General features: G+C 37.1%; 1 protein-coding gene across 2 annotated transcripts; it reads right to left on the bottom strand.

The window, feature by feature from the left end:
- Window positions 1–799: 799 nt before the first annotated feature.
- On the bottom strand, window positions 800–15106 carry LOC130010252 (calponin homology domain-containing protein DDB_G0272472-like). Of its 2 annotated transcripts, XM_050534853.2 has the most exons (12): window positions 15052–15106; window positions 14482–14667; window positions 12448–13269; window positions 11675–12019; window positions 11117–11509; window positions 10548–10733; window positions 9112–9363; window positions 8339–8683; window positions 7622–7840; window positions 3240–3359; window positions 2991–3110; window positions 800–1688 (listed from the first exon to the last, which is right to left on the bottom strand). In XM_050534853.2, exons 3-12 carry the CDS (start codon window positions 13244–13246, stop codon window positions 1669–1671), a joined length of 2799 nt encoding a protein of 932 aa, XP_050390810.1. In that variant the 5' UTR covers window positions 13247–13269; window positions 14482–14667; window positions 15052–15106; the 3' UTR covers window positions 800–1668. The 2 variants fall into 2 exon arrangements, with proteins under 2 accessions (XP_050390810.1, XP_055959486.1); XM_056103511.1 differs by lacking the exons at window positions 10548–10733; window positions 11117–11509; window positions 11675–12019; ... (1 more) ...; window positions 14482–14667; window positions 15052–15106 and having other exon boundaries at window positions 9112–10406.
- Window positions 15107–17468: the final 2362 nt, after the last annotated feature.

Here is a 17468-nt window from a genome sequence, read left to right as displayed (position 1 = left end):
TATGTACCGGCACCGTGCAGCCTACACAACACATCAAGTCTTACAAGGATAACCAAATTTCCAGCAAATTTACTTTTACTTTTACCGTGTAGCCTACACGTGATGGTCTGTTATTATAGGTACCTGAATCATTGATAGAAATAGCAAGTTTATTTGTAAGATTAGCCTACATAAGACTCGTCATTCACTTGTGTACATTTTGAAGCGGTAGCCTGATAAAAGAAATGCCGACCGTAAATCTCGATCATTCAGGAATCGTCGCTAATCGCTATATAACGCCTACGGCCCATGGTGGCAGTATAATCTGAAATAATATAATGTCAAATAAGGCAGGCATGCTTGCATGCCGTGTGTTCAAAGCCACATTAGGTCCTAATGAAATTCAACTATCAAAACATTCAATTCTCGTCGGCCATTTTGTAGATGGCGAAATAGATGCTGGAGTTAACGACATTAACCATCAGTCTTTAACATCAGTCTCTGGCCATCCGGAGGTGCCACCGATTTTGTTTAATTAAAAAAGTCTTAAGGTATACGGCATCCAGGAAGAGTAGGCCTGATCTGCTCCTAAAGGCGAAGATGAAACGAGTTAACCATTGTAACGTTTTCTTGAAGGGATAACCACGTTTGGGGTATGGGGAGCTTGGTATCTCTGCCACCAGTGATCAATTTCTGGCTGATCACGAGCCACCGGTAAACGGAACTTCGGAAGGGTGTGTAAGGACCAGTTAAAAAGTGGTCAGTAACGGTGTTTTGCTAAAATTATAATAAGCTTCAACGTAGGAATAAGACAGACTCGTTCAGTTTTCAAACCTTTATGTAACAAAAACTTTCAAAATATATATATATCAATACTCTAAAAGTGTCTTTACTTTTTTGGGCGAATAGCATTCGCCATACTGGTTCTTGAATCTGCCAGTTCGTCTTTACTTTTTCGGGCAAAGAGCTTTCGCCGTATTTATTCATGATTCTGCAATTTTGTCTTGAATCTGCAACTTGTCTGAAACAAAAGGGACAAGGACCTATTTCACGAGGGGATGTTCTATGCCATCGGAACGTAGCTTGTCGATATCAGCGAGTGAATCACTGACCTTAAACCGCAGTACCAATGGCTAGCCTACCGTGCAAATTCCCGCCAGCATAATGTATGTATAAGAGACATTTATTCCTACTGGCGGTTCACAAATATTGCATTTAAAAATCAAATCATAAGAACATAAACACGACTAATAAACAGTATCATATTGATTATAACAGTATAATGTATATATTGGTTACACTATATATATGACAAAACATCAATCATTCGATGACAATAATTATTTACTAATTATATAAATCATTTTAACAAGTAGGATTTATCTTTTACCCCTAATCTAAAAATAATTACCCTGGTTAGAAAGGTATGGACAATTAAGGTATTTAACGAAATGATTACGAGAGAACATAAAACTATAGACTTCTATGATAAGACATATAATACATGTTTAATATCTATATAAATGAAGGCAATGTCCTACGCTAACAAATAATCAAATATGATAGTATCAGTAAATATAAATAAAACAAAGTAGTCGCGAACATCCTGGCGCTTGACTGCTTCACTATAATCGTTACTATCACCATCTCTGCGTCTGAATGTGCCCTATCAGCATCGAGAAGCACGTTCTATTTATCTTTTACCATTTCTAAAAATAAATTATAATATTCAGATGTATAAAGTTGTCATATTTTTATGGAAGAACATTATGTATTGAAATGCGGGGTCCTTTGCTTGTCTGTTTTGCACGCAGTCTTGTGATTCGAGATTCGACCCTAGAGTATGGTGAATGTTTTGCTTTTCTTGAAACGTCAGCTTTTTTCTTGAATTTAACGAAGGGGAACCCACAAATATCCACGTTGATTTCGGCCTAATACATTTCACCCAGTTGATATGGGTCAAATCGACCCAATATTTCAGGTCCTTTGGAAGGCCGATCCAAATATTCCATGTATGGCGAGTCAAAAGACACATGTCAATTCCGACCCCAAAATACCACACACATCGACCCAATAATTTTAAGTCATTACTAATCAAACTCAATGGGTCAAAGCTACCCCAAAAATATTTTAAGTCCGTCATGTATGTACCCTATATTTATGGGTCAAATTTGCTCAATATTTTAAGGACGATTCGACAAAATCCTTTTAACAGTGTATAACTATTTAAAAGGTCGTAAATTGTGAATCCGGGTTTTCCTTTTCTATTTTTAATAACAAAGTACGACTATTTGCTGTCGATGCCTCCTTATTTACAATTACAAATGATATGACCTCAACCAATTACGACAATTAAAATTCAAATTACATAGAGCTGTATTATGTTAAATACATACTCCATTTATACGTCCTGTTATTGAATATGGAGAAATTATATGGAATAATTGTAATGCAAAAGATTTAGAATTACTAGAATCAGGACAAATCATAATAGATCTTGGACATTCCTCAAGAAAATATGTTTATGAGGAACTAATGTGGGGACCACTGTTCAAACACCGACTAAAGCACAAACTCGTCTATCTTTTATAAAATCGTTAATTGCTATAGTGCCCGATATTTGTCTGATATTCCAATGAAAATATAACACGAAACGAATTATTACAATCTTAGAAATCATAATTTGAGAATACCACAATGTAAACCTTCTTTTTTTTTTTATATAAAACCTGTTTCCCGAATACAATAAAACTATGGAATAGTCTTCCTGTGCACGTGCAGTCACCGCCGTCTCTAAATACTTTTAAGTCTAATCTCATCAGTCAGTATCCTTTGCATAAAAAACCAAAGCTTCAACCAATCAAATTGCTTATCTCTGCTTAGCTAATCAGAAATCGCCCATCTTCGAACGTCATCAAGGCATTCACCTAGAGAGACAGGCGGACGGATCCATTTTGATATTCCCCTGTCTTCTTCGAAAGGAATCGGACAATTATAACAAGTGTACATACCACCTTCTTTGCGTTTAGCTTCCACTTGTATATCAGTTACCAACTTTTTACCAGTGTCTGTTTCTGGTTGGCTAGTACTGCTGGGCTTGATGTATTCATTACTTTCACTTGCTGGATCATCTTCAATATAAAATTACTAATCACAAAACATGCCTACCTATACATTTGTGGAACTTCAATCCGTTCATACGAGACATATTTCGGCTAAATGATATTACAAAATCAGAATAAAATAACAAGTGTGCATACCATCATCTTTAGGTTTATCTTCCACTTGTATATCAGTTACCATCGTTTCTCCAGTGTTGACTTCTGTTTGGCGAATACCACTGTCCTTGATGTATACATTGCTTTCACTTGCTGGATCATCTTCAACATAAAATTACCAAATCACAAAACATGACTACCCATACATTTGTAGCACACCCATCCGTTCATGCGAGAGCTATTTCGCCTTGGAAATGAAATGAAATGGGTTTAACATCCTACTGTTATGCTCCGATTGGGTTAATGAAGACGGGCATACACCATACAGTGAGCTATGAGGATACTTTTGTTCTTTTACGTCATGCCAAAATGTACATGGGACCTCAGTTTGTCATCCTAAGGGGGAAACACATCGGAAAATCCAAGTGAACTGTCTCGGCAAATGCAGGGATCGAACACGAGACGTAATTTCGCCTTAGAATCAGAGCTACCTCTCGGGACTATATTCCACCAAGCATTCTACTATTTGTGTAAATCCGGAGGGGGGGGGGGTCCACTTAACGATTGTTGTTTTATCAACATTTATATTTGAACGTTTATCAACATCGAATACATATTATGACAGTCCAGGCATTTTAACTCAATTTTGCACCATTTCGGGCAGTTGCTGCAATAGAAATGCCGACCACGTTTTATGGTCAGTCTAGACGTATATTATCACCCAAAAAAAAGTCCCAGTCCGAAATCCGTGCCCAAATGGGTCAAATTGGCAAAAATCCAAAATGGCCACCGGTTTTGACTGGAAAATGCCAGTTTTTATCCACTTACCATAATATGATTGATTCTGGTATCAAAATATATCCTTTCGAGGTAGCTGGATCCATTCCCACACACATTTTGGTGATTAGTTATACCGCGGGGTCAATATAGGGAAATAATTCCAGATGGCGGCCAGTTTTTGCGGGAAAATTCGAATTTTACTAAATTACCACATTTGGTGCCAATATATATATGTTTTGGAGGCAGCTGATCTCAGTTTCGACACATTTTTTCCATCTTGGTAATTAACTGGTTCCCCTGTGTCAAAATAATGGGACATCCCATTGGAGATTTGGGGATTACGAGTGGTCGAGTCTGCCTCAGATCTAATACGATGGCATTCATCAAGCATCAACTAAATTTCATTTAGACTCTCGGGTCGATCACTGCCCACTACGGAAGCAGCGTAGCAGGCATGACGAAAGGTGTCACTCTCAGCCCACAGTGGACGCAGTGTCGTGGGCGTGTCCGATTTCGATCACCAACCTCGAAAATTGAGCCAAGATAGCCAACACGTGGCGAATTTATTACAGAAAATGATTCAAATGTTGAGACACAGATGGATACAATATCGCCTGTTTGTCAGATATGCAGTGAACTGCCCATCGTCATTCCCAAAATGACGGAAAGATAACGGGTATTGGAAGCTGACAATAATGGCTTACGTTCAAAAATGAGCGGAGATACCAATTTCAATGGCAGAAAATTTAGGACAATAAAACTTGGTGCAAAGTCATGACTAAGTTCAACAATAAGCCAAGGGCGTTCTAGGGCCTCCGAGGGTAGGCAGACCAAAGTTAGGGCAATTTAGGAGGGGGGGTAGGATCGGGGACAATTTGAGTTCTGTGGCACATGGTAGAAGCGATTTGACGTATATGTTATGACATACCATACATTGACACTTGGTTAAGGGATTATGATTAAGTCACAAAGATCCGAACATGAACATAGTTAGCTGCAATCAAGAACTAAACGACTTGTGAGTAAAGAAAACAAGCATCAAAAGGGACTGGTATCCCTTACAAAGGGAGGTAGAATTGAAAGTAGACTGACAACCCCAAGGACGAGACGACGATCAAAATACACTTTAAGCCAGGCCAAGGAAGTTACTGGTGACAGATTAAATGTCATTCGTTGTGACGGTTTGCGTATTGGCCCTGAGTATGCTAACCGGCAATAATGGTTCCCGTTGCAGCAGAAAAAGTGGGCACAATATTCGATGGCACATTTTCGGAAGAGAGGGCACATAGCCACCCCCGCTCCCTTCCATTATACCTTGTTAGGAAATCTCATCGGATTCGAGCGTTATCAACCATTTCGAGTTTCTTTTGTTTTTAAATTTATGAGGGCAGGGTAGGCGGTAGGCGGTTGACTACGTGGCCAGCATGCCTCTGCAACTAGATTTTTTGCTTAGGTTACACAGAGTGAAGAACAATTTCTGTACTAGATGTTTTATAAATAAGTTAGATGTGCAAGTAATTAATAAGTGTCATCTATTTAGGGACACCAGCCTCAATGCTGATTTATTAAATACAACTAGATTAATTTTAAGTCGTCATTTGAACTGTCTTGGCTTGTCCAAAAATAGGCATTGCGAGTTCTACTGTTTACTGTTGTAACAGCGGTCACCGATTATATATGTTGTAATGGACCGTCTGCTAGTCTTTATTACAGAACATGAATTTTGGCACCGCGGACCCTCTAGACCTTGATATACAGACTCCTCCACTTCATTAACCTTAAAGATACATTATGGGAGATAAGATAAAGAGATGGCAGTTCTCGCTATAATAGTTAAAGACTAGATAGTGTAAAGGTAATTTGCTGAAAATTTCAGTCAAATTGATCCACTATGAGCCGAGAAAGAAGCGTGTGAAATTTTTGCATAGTCTCGGTCATCATTACTAAAATCATTAATATAAACAGCATAGTCTCGATTATCCGCTTTTTCTGATTTAATTATCAACGGCCGTTAGCTGCATATAGGAATCTAATCCAGCCAACATCGAAGGCTAGCCTTGACATCAAGAGTTTATTATGGTCTGGATAAGTTAATTAATGTCTAATTGATAAATCAGATAACATTTCAGGCCTAAAGAAAGACTTGTAATAAGCAGATTTTACTCTTGCATAATGCATGTTTAAAAAATTGACCAAAAATTATGGGTTGTTCATTGTTGAATGGTTCACTGCATATCTGAGCCACGTGCTTCAAAAGGCACGACCAGCTTCCGCAGTGACCCGAGAGTGACCCCAGTCGACATACCCCTATGCCGTTACCGCAGTGAACTGGGAGACACTCCAAATGAAATTTAGTTGATACTGGATGAAAGTCATTGTATTAGGTCTAAGGTAGGAGATCATTAATCTCCAATCCCTAATCGGAAATCTAAATCCCAAATTGGAATTTCTTCTATATTGACACAGGGAATCATTTAAGCACTAAAATATGTACAAAAATAGATTCAGCTACCTCGAAAACATATATTTTGACACCAAACTTGATCCTTATGTAAAATTCGAATTTTCCCGCCAAAACTGACCACCATCTTGAATAACCCCTAATATTGACTCAGTGGTAACACTTATCACAAAAATGTGTATGGAAATGGATTCAATTACCCCGAAAACTTATATGTTGATACCAAACTCAATCATATTGTGACAATTGGGTGGAAATTGGAATTTACAAGCCAAAAGCGGTGGCCATTTTGGATTTTGGCCAATTTGACCCATTTGGGCAGGGATTTCGGACTGGGACTTTTTTTTGGTCATAATATACGTTTAAACCAACCATAAACCGTGATCGGCATTTCTATTGCAGCAACTGCCCGCACTTTTGCTATCTTGCCTGGACTTATAAAGGTTCTAAAATCTATGATCACGAACAATAATCCACGAAGCCATTTAACCATATATTTTAAGTTTCAAAATTTATTTACAATTCAGACCACATTTTGTCCGTATAAGGTAATTTCGTGGTTGTAATGTGTATCCAGGGCATTATTATCTTTTGCCAAGAGTTCAGAAGACGATGTGGTTTTATTAGATATTGGTAGTTTAGAAATTAGTGTCAAATCTCCTCTGATGCACAGCTGCCTTTCATTCTACTTTCTACCCATCCAAATAACTGGAGTAAATTTCCTACAAAGTCTAGCATGTGTTATCCATGACATGTTAGAATTACATTAGAACACTTCTGGCAGTTCTGTCCTGCCAACGTCAAGGAGATAACAAAGTTAAGATTAGCTAGCCATAAATTGAGGATTGAAACTGGAAGATAAGAGTCACTATCGAGAGAAAATGGAATTTGTACACTTTGTGAAAATGATATAATCGAAGATGAATATAACTTTGTATTTGTATACCCATTCTTTGCTAAATTTAGATCAAAACTTATCAAGAAAAATATCGGTTATTTCAGTATGCCCTGTGGTTAGCTCGTGTTACAGTCTTATTTAACTATATGTACTAATCGTACTTATCCTAGATTGACCAGATTGGCCATTACGTTGAGTGGATCCATGAAGAGAAAAATATTTAAATGAATATCACTGGCAAACTAAAATAATGATATCAAATATAAGTTGTGCTATTTAACTTACCCGAATCTAACTGTTCAGCTACTGGTTTTCCTATCAGGTAATTGCCAGTATAGCCTTTGCCATCCCCAGTCCTGCCAGTCAATACTATATTTATATGTGAGCTATCATCAGTTCGTGGTATTGTACTTGGCTCTTCAGTGTCTGTGAATAGTGAATTATAGGCAGTATCATTGTTATCACAAGCATCGGGTGAGTAATTTGTTCGTGAGGACATTTCGCCTGCAATAAACAAAAATGAAATAGAGTTTAACATCCTACTGCTCTGCTCCGACTGGGCTAATAAAGACGGGCATACGCAAAACAGTGTGCTATGGGGGAACATTTTGCCCGGACAGTGTCACTACTCTTGTAAGGAATTTCAACTGCCAAGGATCTTTTGCGTACATGCCGGTGTGTACACAGGACCTCAGTTTTTCGTCCCATCCGAACGAATTGACAGCCGTCCCTGGCAAGGCACCTCCAGGTTAGGGAGCCAACATCCTACTCACTGAGCCACAGTGGCCCCCCCTGCAATAAACAAATTAAAAGAAACATACACATATATATTATACATGTAGATGCGGAGAACCAGGTAAATGCTAATGCCATTTATTTCTGTATAGCGAAACTTCTTGTCGAAATCCTCCATGTGGGTTACGGGAATTTGTAAAAACTCGACCGACAGAAAATATAACACGTAGGTCCAATAAGCTAATAAAGTTGTGCTATTTTACTTACTCGAGTCTACCTGTTCAGCTACTGCTCCATATCCTGATTTAATTAAACATTCAATGAATTTGGGATATGCATTTATACCACAAGTTCGAAGAACATCTAAAAATTGACGTATCATTGCTTTTGAACCGCTAGATTCTGCTCTTCTGATTTTGTCCAAGTCATCTTCATTTAGTACAGATATGTCATACAAACTATCTAATAGAGGTTCTAGAGGATCCAGATTCTCGGTTAAATACACATAGTTAGATAATATCCTACTGTCATCTTCAGGTAACATCTTCCCTTTCTCTCCTCTAGATATAACCCCTCTCCTCTTAGCATCGGGTAAGCTCTCTTGGTATTCGACTGTAACAATAAACACCCAAAAAATTATACCTGTGTCTATAATAATAATTTGTATGATTACCAATAATATTATAGCAACAACCTTTGTTTACAAGGCGTTAAAATAATGATGATCACCATTGACAAAGTTCAACTAATTATGTTTGCAGTGTAATGTCTACTGTCGAAAATGATCTTCTTACAAGAGATTATCGCTTATGATTTAAAGTCACATAATATAATACATTTCTGGAAGGTACCAGACAAAATACATAATTGCAATTCATTGCCATGTGATATATAATAAAGAAATCAAATGAGATCAGGTCACGGTACCGAGTAGAAAATAATATTTTCATCCTTTCATACCCGCACTGATTAACATACTGATGATGTACAATGTACCATGTTAATATCTTTCATGATGATGATGATGGTAAATAACGTACCGTGTTGATATGCTGACACGGTGGCTTCTTCCGTGGAAGTCTTTCCACATGGTAAACTCAACCTCTGCATCATATCCTCTCTTCGTTTTAGTTGCAGCTTCCGACGTTTTTGTTCCTCTTCCCGTTGTTGTTGTTCCTCTTCCCGTTGTTTGAAATGTCTAATTTGCTCTGCCATTTTGTTTCGTTCTATCTTAAGTGTATCTAACTCAGCCAATGCCTTTTCTTTAATTTCATTTTCGTCCCGGATTCTCGCTTCAAATACAATGCCAGATTGAGAATAAATTTAACTGGGCTACACCCCATCCAAATATCAAAATGGATTTAATGAAGACGGGCATACAGTGTGCTATGAGAGAAATCAATATGTCCCCGTTACCTCGGTTTTTCGTCCCAAGGGGACAACACGCCGAAAAAAATCCAGATGAACTTTCTAGGCCAATGCAGGGAACTAACACGGGACCCAATTTCGGCATAGAATCACAGCTACTCCCCGGGGTTATATTGCACCAAGCATTTCATGAAATATTAGATCAGCTAAATGATACATGCAAGATACGCCCACATTTTGCAAAAGAATTTATGTTTCTCAAAACTGACCATGGCGGAGGACCGTGAAGTCTGCTTTAGATCTGCCCATATCCCAATTTTTAATATCATACAAAGATTTTAAGTCATGTATAAATCAATTTATACCTGACCGCTGGCAATGGTCTTGGGATCTTGCAGACACACTCCTATAGGTCAAACAGAGGGATGGAGTTATTTTGTACATCGCTCTAGCATTGGTCATACTAGTTGAAGTCACATCTTCATCGTAGAGCGAGAGCCCAAAGCAAGATGGTGACCACTGTCATGCACATTTTGATTGGGTGCAAGCATCTCAAGTATACACGATCAAACTATTACTATTGTCAGTCTTTACAACATGTATTTGCCAACCAGGTCTATATTGTAAGACGCTAGAATTTTAAAAAGACATGAAATGAAATGGGATTTAACGCACTACTGTTCTGCTCCTACTAGGACAATGAAGACAGACATACGTCATGCAGCGTTCTATGAGGGCAATTGTTCCCTGACAGCGGGACTACGGCCTACTCTTATAACGTCCAATTCCAACTGTCAAGGGTTCTTTTACGTTCACGACAATGTGTATACGACAATGTGTATACGGGACCTTGGTTCTTCGTGCACTCCTAAGATTATGAAAGATATCGCACAAGCGATATCTACTGTAGAATGTATTATTGGGTGATAAAGTAAGTTGTTCACGGTAGTAATTTCACCAATACAAAGTGTGATCTTATAAAGCCCGCTAAGTAACAGATGCTTAATGGGAATGAGATGCAAAATTAGTAATGGCGCAAGACAACAAAATTTACAGTAAATGAACTGCCTAAGCAGGAATATATCATATTTTATATTAAGCTGACAACCTTTTGCAATACCGTCTACTACTCTATCCGGCGACTCTGGTTTAAACTGCCGTGGATCATATATCGGTATACTACAGTCTCTATCATCAGTCTGATGTACATCTAGAGGTTCTTGTTTTACCAGTAGTTTCCCATCTGTTGCTTGAATATCAACTGGCGAATAATCGGATTCATTTATCCCTACATCTGAAATATTGCGATACTAAATAAAAAAAAGACAGATGTAAACTAAATGGATATAAATACGTGATATTAGTTTAAGATGATAGAAATCAAAACAAACCACAAAACCTTACTGTTATAAGATCAGGTATGCTATTTGTCACTTAGATAAAGAATTGTAGAAATAATTCCATTAACGGGATTGTATTAAATCCAGATTGTGTAAACGGTTTCGTTTAAAGAATTATTCAAATTATTCAACTAACTTAACAGCAATTAGCCCACAAGAGAAGAGTGGACACCGGGTCGGCGCTGAACATTATAACTGTTTTACATCAAAATATTGAATATACAGTCGGCCAAGAAACACTACTGGTTATTAAATACTACAGTTTATCCTGGTTTACCTTGTCCATTATCATCATGTTCCAATTCTTCTTTAATTCTGTCTATAATAACATTTTGTTCATAAATACGGTCCAGTTCATCGCACAAAATACTGTTTCTCACTTTGGTCATTTGTAGATCTTCATTTCTTGTGTCCCTTTCCTCTTTTAGTCGGTCAAGTAGCTTTGTTTTCGTTCTCATTTCGGACTTAAATCGAACCAAGATATTGGTTTTTGTTTTTAAAGCTATCCTCCATGAGTTCAACGTCGTTTTTATCCTTCGGTTCTCTTTGGCAGATATGTGAAGGGCCCGTTCACTCTCCTGCTTTATTTGCTGAAGTCTTTTCTGTAAATGGAAATATTTTTTCTCAATCTGTAATTGTTTTCGTTCCATTTCAACGATTCCATCAATATCTGAAATTAAACAGAATAACGTTATGCTACATTTTCAGCAATTGAGTCCCGTCGCCCTTTTAATTTAAGATTGATGGGTGAATCCCTAAAGGGAAAATATTTAAATGAATATCACTGACAAACTAAAATAATGGTATCGAATATAAGTTGTGGTATTTTACTTACCCGATGTTAATTGTTCGACTACTGCTCTATATCCTGATTTAGTTAAACAATCAATGAATTTAGGATATGCATTTATACCACAAGTTCGAAGAACATCTAACAATTGACGTATCATTGCTTTTGTACCGCTAGATTCTACTCTTCTGATTATTTCCAAGTCATTCTCATTTAGTACTTGTTTTTCATACAAACTATCTAATAGAGGTTCTAGAGGATCCAGATTCTCGGTTAAATACACATAGTTAGATAATATCCTACTGTCATCTTCAGGTAACATCTTCCCTTTCTCTCCTCTAGATATAACCCCTCTCCTCTTAGCATCGGGTAAGCTCTCTTGGTATTCGACTGTAACAATAAACACCCAAAAAATTATACCTGTGTCTATAATAATAATTTGTATGATTACCAATAATATTATAGCAACAACCTTTGTTTACAAGGCGTTAAAATAATGATGATCACCATTGACAAAGTTCAACTAATTATGTTTGCAGTGTAATGTCTACTGTCGAAAATGATCTTCTTACAAGAGATTATCGCTTATGATTCAAAGTCACATAATATAATACATTTCTGGAAGGTACCAGACAAAATACATAATTGCAATTCATTGCCATGTGATATATAATAAAGAAATCAAATGAGATCAGGTCACGGTACCGAGTAGAAAATAATATTTTCATCCTTTCATACCCGCACTGATTAACATACTGATGATGTACAATGTACCATGTTAATATCTTTCATGATGATGATGATGGTAAATAACGTACCGTGTTGATATGCTGACACGGTGGCTTGTTCCGTGGAAGTCTTTCCACATGGTAAACTCAACCTCTGCATCATATCCTCTCTTCGTTTTAGTTGCAGCTCCCAACGTTTTTGTTCCTCTTCCATTTTGTTTCGTTCTATCTTAAGTGTATCTAACTCAGCCAATGCCTTTTCTTTAATTTCATTTTCGTCCCGGATTCTCGCTTCAAATAATTTCTTCGCCTCTTCGAGTATTTCGTTTTTATAGAAGTTTCCACCATTATTCTGTATAGTTGTCTGAAGTAATTTTAAGATTCTCTCAACATCCTTCGTCTTGCCTTCTGTTTTATCTTTGTTATTGATCGTTGCGAATCGACGGTGTTTAAAAACATCACTAAATGTTGACAGCTGAGTATGCAATTCACGTATAGCATCCTCTTCACTTTGATCAACCAGTTGATCTTTCCCAGTAAACACCACAACGGTAAATTTATCAATTAATTCACCGAAACTATTTTTAAAATATTCAAGAACTTTTATATCTTCTTCTGAGAGTCTGTAGTCAATTCTTAAAACAAATATAAATAAATGTGGCCCTGGCGATAAAAGATTAATACATTTAACTATTTTCTCAGCTACTCTACCCGTGTCAAACAAACCTGGTGTATCCACTACTTTTAGTATGGTATCTACATCATCTAATTGAAGATGTCGTTGTAATGAAACACATTCTGAAGTTACTGAAGTAGTCTGTTGTAGTGATTTAAAGGTATCTTGTTGTAACAGCGCATTTCTTAATGCGCTCTTGCCAACCCCTGTCATTCCAATAATGCATACTCGAAGTTCTGTAAATGAAAAAAAAACAACAAAACATTAGACAACTGGAGACGTCCAAGGTTTTAAAAGTACAATAGCGCATAACTACAATGCCAGATTGAGAATAAATTTAACTGGGCTACACCCCATCCAAATATCAAAATGCATTTAATGAAGACGGGCATACAGTGTGCTATGAGAGAAATCAATATGTCCCCGTTACCTCGGTTTTTCGTCCCAAGGGGACAACACGCCGAAAAAAATCCAGATGAACTTTCTAGGCCAATGCAGGGAACTAACACGGGACCCAATTTCGGCATAGAATCACAGCTACTCCCCGGGGTTATATTGCACCAAGCATGTCATGAAATATTAGATCAGCTAAATGATACATGCAAGATACGCCCACATTTTGCAAAAGAATTTATGTTTCTCAAAACTGACCATGGCGGAGGACCGTGAAGTCTGCTTTAGATCTGCCCATATCCCAATTTTTAATATCATACAAAGATTTTAAGTCATGTATAAATCAATTTATACCTGACCGCTGGCAACGGTCTTGGGATCTTGCAGACACACTCCTATAGGTCAAACAGAGGGATGGAGTTATTTTGTACATCGCTCTAGCATTGGTCATACTAGTTGCAGTCACATCTTCATCGTAGAGCGAGAGCCCACAGCAAGATGGTGACCACTGTCATGCACATTTTGATTGGGTGCAAGCATCTCAAGTATACACGATCAAACTATTACTATTGTCAGTCTTTACAACATGTATTTGCCAACCAGGTCTATATTGTAAGACGCTAGAATTTTAAAAAGACATGAAATGAAATGGGATTTAACGCACTACTGTTCTGCTCCTACTAGGACAATGAAGACAGACATACGTCATGCAGCGTTCTATGAGGGCAATTGTTCCCTGACAGCGGGACTACGGCCTACTCTTATAACGTCCAATTCCAACTGTCAAGGGTTCTTTTACGTTCACGACAATGTGTATACGGGACCTTGGTTCTTCGTGCACTCGATATCTACTGTAGAATGTATTATTGGGTGATAAAGTAAGTTGTTCACGGTAGTCATTTCACCAATACAAAGTGTGATCTTATAAAGCCCGCTAAGTAACAGATGCTTAATGGGAATCAGATGCAAAATTAGTAATGGCGCAAGACAACAAAATTTACAGTAAATGAACTGCCTAAGCAGGAATATATCATATTTTATATTAAGCTGACAACCTTTTGCAATACCGTCTACTACTCTATCCGGTGACTCTGGTTTAAACTGCCGTGGATCATATATCGGTATACTACAGTCTCTATCATCAGTCTGATGTACATCTAGAGGTTCTTGTTTTACCAGTAGTTTCCCATCTGTTGCTTGAATATCAACTGGCGAATAATCGGATTCATTTATCCCTACATCTGAAATATTGCGATACTAAATAAAAAAAGACAGATGTAAACTAAATGGATATAAATACGTGATATTAGTTTAAGATGATTGAAATCAAAACAAACCACAAAACCTTACTGTTATAAGATCAGGTATGCTATTTGTCACTTAGATAAAGAATTGTAGAAATAATTCCATTAACGGGATTGTATTAAATTCAGATAGTGTAAACGGTTTCGTTTAAAGAATTATTCAAATTATTCAACTAACTTAACAGCAATTAGCCCACAAGAGAAGAGTGGACACCGGGTCGGCGCTGAACATTATAACTGTTTTACATCAAAATATTAAATATATACAGTCGGCCAAGAACCACTACTGGTTATTAAATACTACAGTTTATCCTGGTTTACCTTGTCCATTATCATCATGTTCCAATTCTTCTTTAATTCTGTCTATAATAACATTTTGTTCATCAATATCACTGACAAACTAAAATAATGGTATCGAATATAAGTTGTGGTATTTTACTTACCCGATGTTAATTGTTCGACTACTGCTCTATATTCTGATTTAGTTAAACAATCAATGAATTTAGGATATGCATTTATACCACAAGTTCGAAGAACATCTAACAATTGACGTATCATTGCTTTTGTACCGCTAGATTCTACTCTTCTGATTATTTCCAAGTCATTCTCATTTAGTACTTGTTTTTCATACAAACTATCTAATAGAGGTTCTAGAGGATTCAGATTCTCGGTTAAATACACATAGTTAGATATTATCCTACTTTCATCTTCAGGTGACATCTTCCCTTTCTCTCTTCTAGATATAACCACTCTGCTCTTAGCATCGGGTGAACTCTCTCGGTATTCTACTGATAAAATAAACACCACAAAATTATACCTGTGTCTATAATAATAATTTGTATGATTACCAATAATATTATAGCAACAACTTTTGTTTACAAGACGTTAAAATAATGATGATCACCATTGACAAAGTTCAACTAATTATGGTTGCAGAGATTATCAGCCGTTAAAATGACGGTCACCATTGACAATCGTTTAATAATGATGTTCTTACAAGAGAAAATAGCTGATGCTTCAAAGTCATATAATAAAGAAATACATTTCTGGAAAGCATCAAGCAAAATCTATAATTACAATTCATTTACTCTAGGACTTGATTACTATATTTAACATCGTTTTATATACATAGACCGTAGAGAAAGAGAGAGAGAGAGGGGGGGGGTAACAAAATAGTTCATTTCGGGACTACATATGGTTCAATTTTATTTCAATAATCCACTTGCGCGTAGGGATCATTTGCAGTGGGAGGACACGGAGAAAACCCACGAAATTGGACAGGCGACCCTACTCCTTGTCACTTACAACCGAGGAATGGAAACCACGCCGGTTGACTCAATGACAGACCTTATGATACATCGCCCACGTGCTAACCATTCGGCCATCCAACCCGATCACTTACTTACTTCACTGTGATGACAACCATATAAAAGAAAGAGAGAGAAGAGAGGTTTAACGTCCACACGACACAAACTAGGTCATTTCGGGACTAACATATAGTTTAATTTTATTTCAATAATTCGAAACCACGCCAGTTGACTCAATGACAGGCTTTATGATACAACACGCACGTGCTAACCATTCGGCTATCCAACCCACCAAAACATATAAAAAAATGAATGAAAAATTAATGTGATAAACATGGTCAGGTCAACGTGTCGAGTAGAAAATACTATTTTCATAATTCCATGCCGGCATTGATTATTAAGTTTTAAAATATGAGTATTTTGAGTATATTGCCACTTTGTAAAGTGCCCTCAACACTGATGTGAATGGGCACACTATATACTGTAGGATATTTAACATAGACACTAATTGGTTCTCATACAAAACACAATATTTTTAATCTAAGATCTAGATTGGCAATCAGAGTTTACCTAGGAAAAAATATCAGAGGAGAGAAAGTGAGAGAAATGGGATTGAACACCCACTCGACACAAACTTTTGTCATTTTGGGTCTAAAATATGGTTCAGTATGTTTTTAATAGTTCGCGTGCACGTGCAAAGCGGAGGACTCAGAGAAACACACGAGGGTGGACAGAGGACCCTACTCATTATCACGTACGAGAGGGGGATCTAAACCACGCCACTTGATATAATGGCAGACCTTATGGCCTAACGCACACAGAGAACGAATTCAGATGGGCTGTTAAGTTATTTTAAAAGTTGCAAAGTCAAGTAGTTAACGGAATGTTACAGATGGCTTGTTAACATAGCACTATAGAAATAAACGATTCTCTCGGGTTCTTGTTATAGTGTTGCAGTATGTGATAAGCACGGGAAAAACTTTAAACCCAATACACTTTTTGAAATAATTGTCGCACGCCAATGTGTAAACAGGACCTCGGTTTGTCGTCCCCTGTCCTGCACTTTGTCGGTCAACACAAGGATCGAACACGGGTATGTCAATTCCTAGTAATTCCGGTATATTTTTTTCGTAATCGGGTAACTGCTTCTACAAATTATTGACAGAACCTAATATTCCATCACATTATCAACCAATACAAAATAAAAGTCAAAATATTATTTTGCGGTAGCATCTAAAGCACCCACAGTTGTAACAAATAACGGATTTCTTCGATTATGAACAAACTACTTGACTTTATTATTATAAACTCACCTGTGTGTTTGAAATTACCTCCGGTTAAATAAAATCCATTGTACAACTAAATATCCCAGCGAATAAAAAAGTTATCTCTTGTAAAATTGAACTCACAAACTAGACATCGAAAAATACA

This window comes from Patella vulgata, chromosome 1, assembly GCF_932274485.2.
Source record: "Patella vulgata chromosome 1, xgPatVulg1.2, whole genome shotgun sequence".
Taxonomy (NCBI): Eukaryota; Metazoa; Mollusca; class Gastropoda; family Patellidae; genus Patella; species Patella vulgata.
The sequence above is the reverse complement of the archived record's forward strand: the minus strand, read 5'-3'. Positions and strand labels throughout refer to the sequence as shown.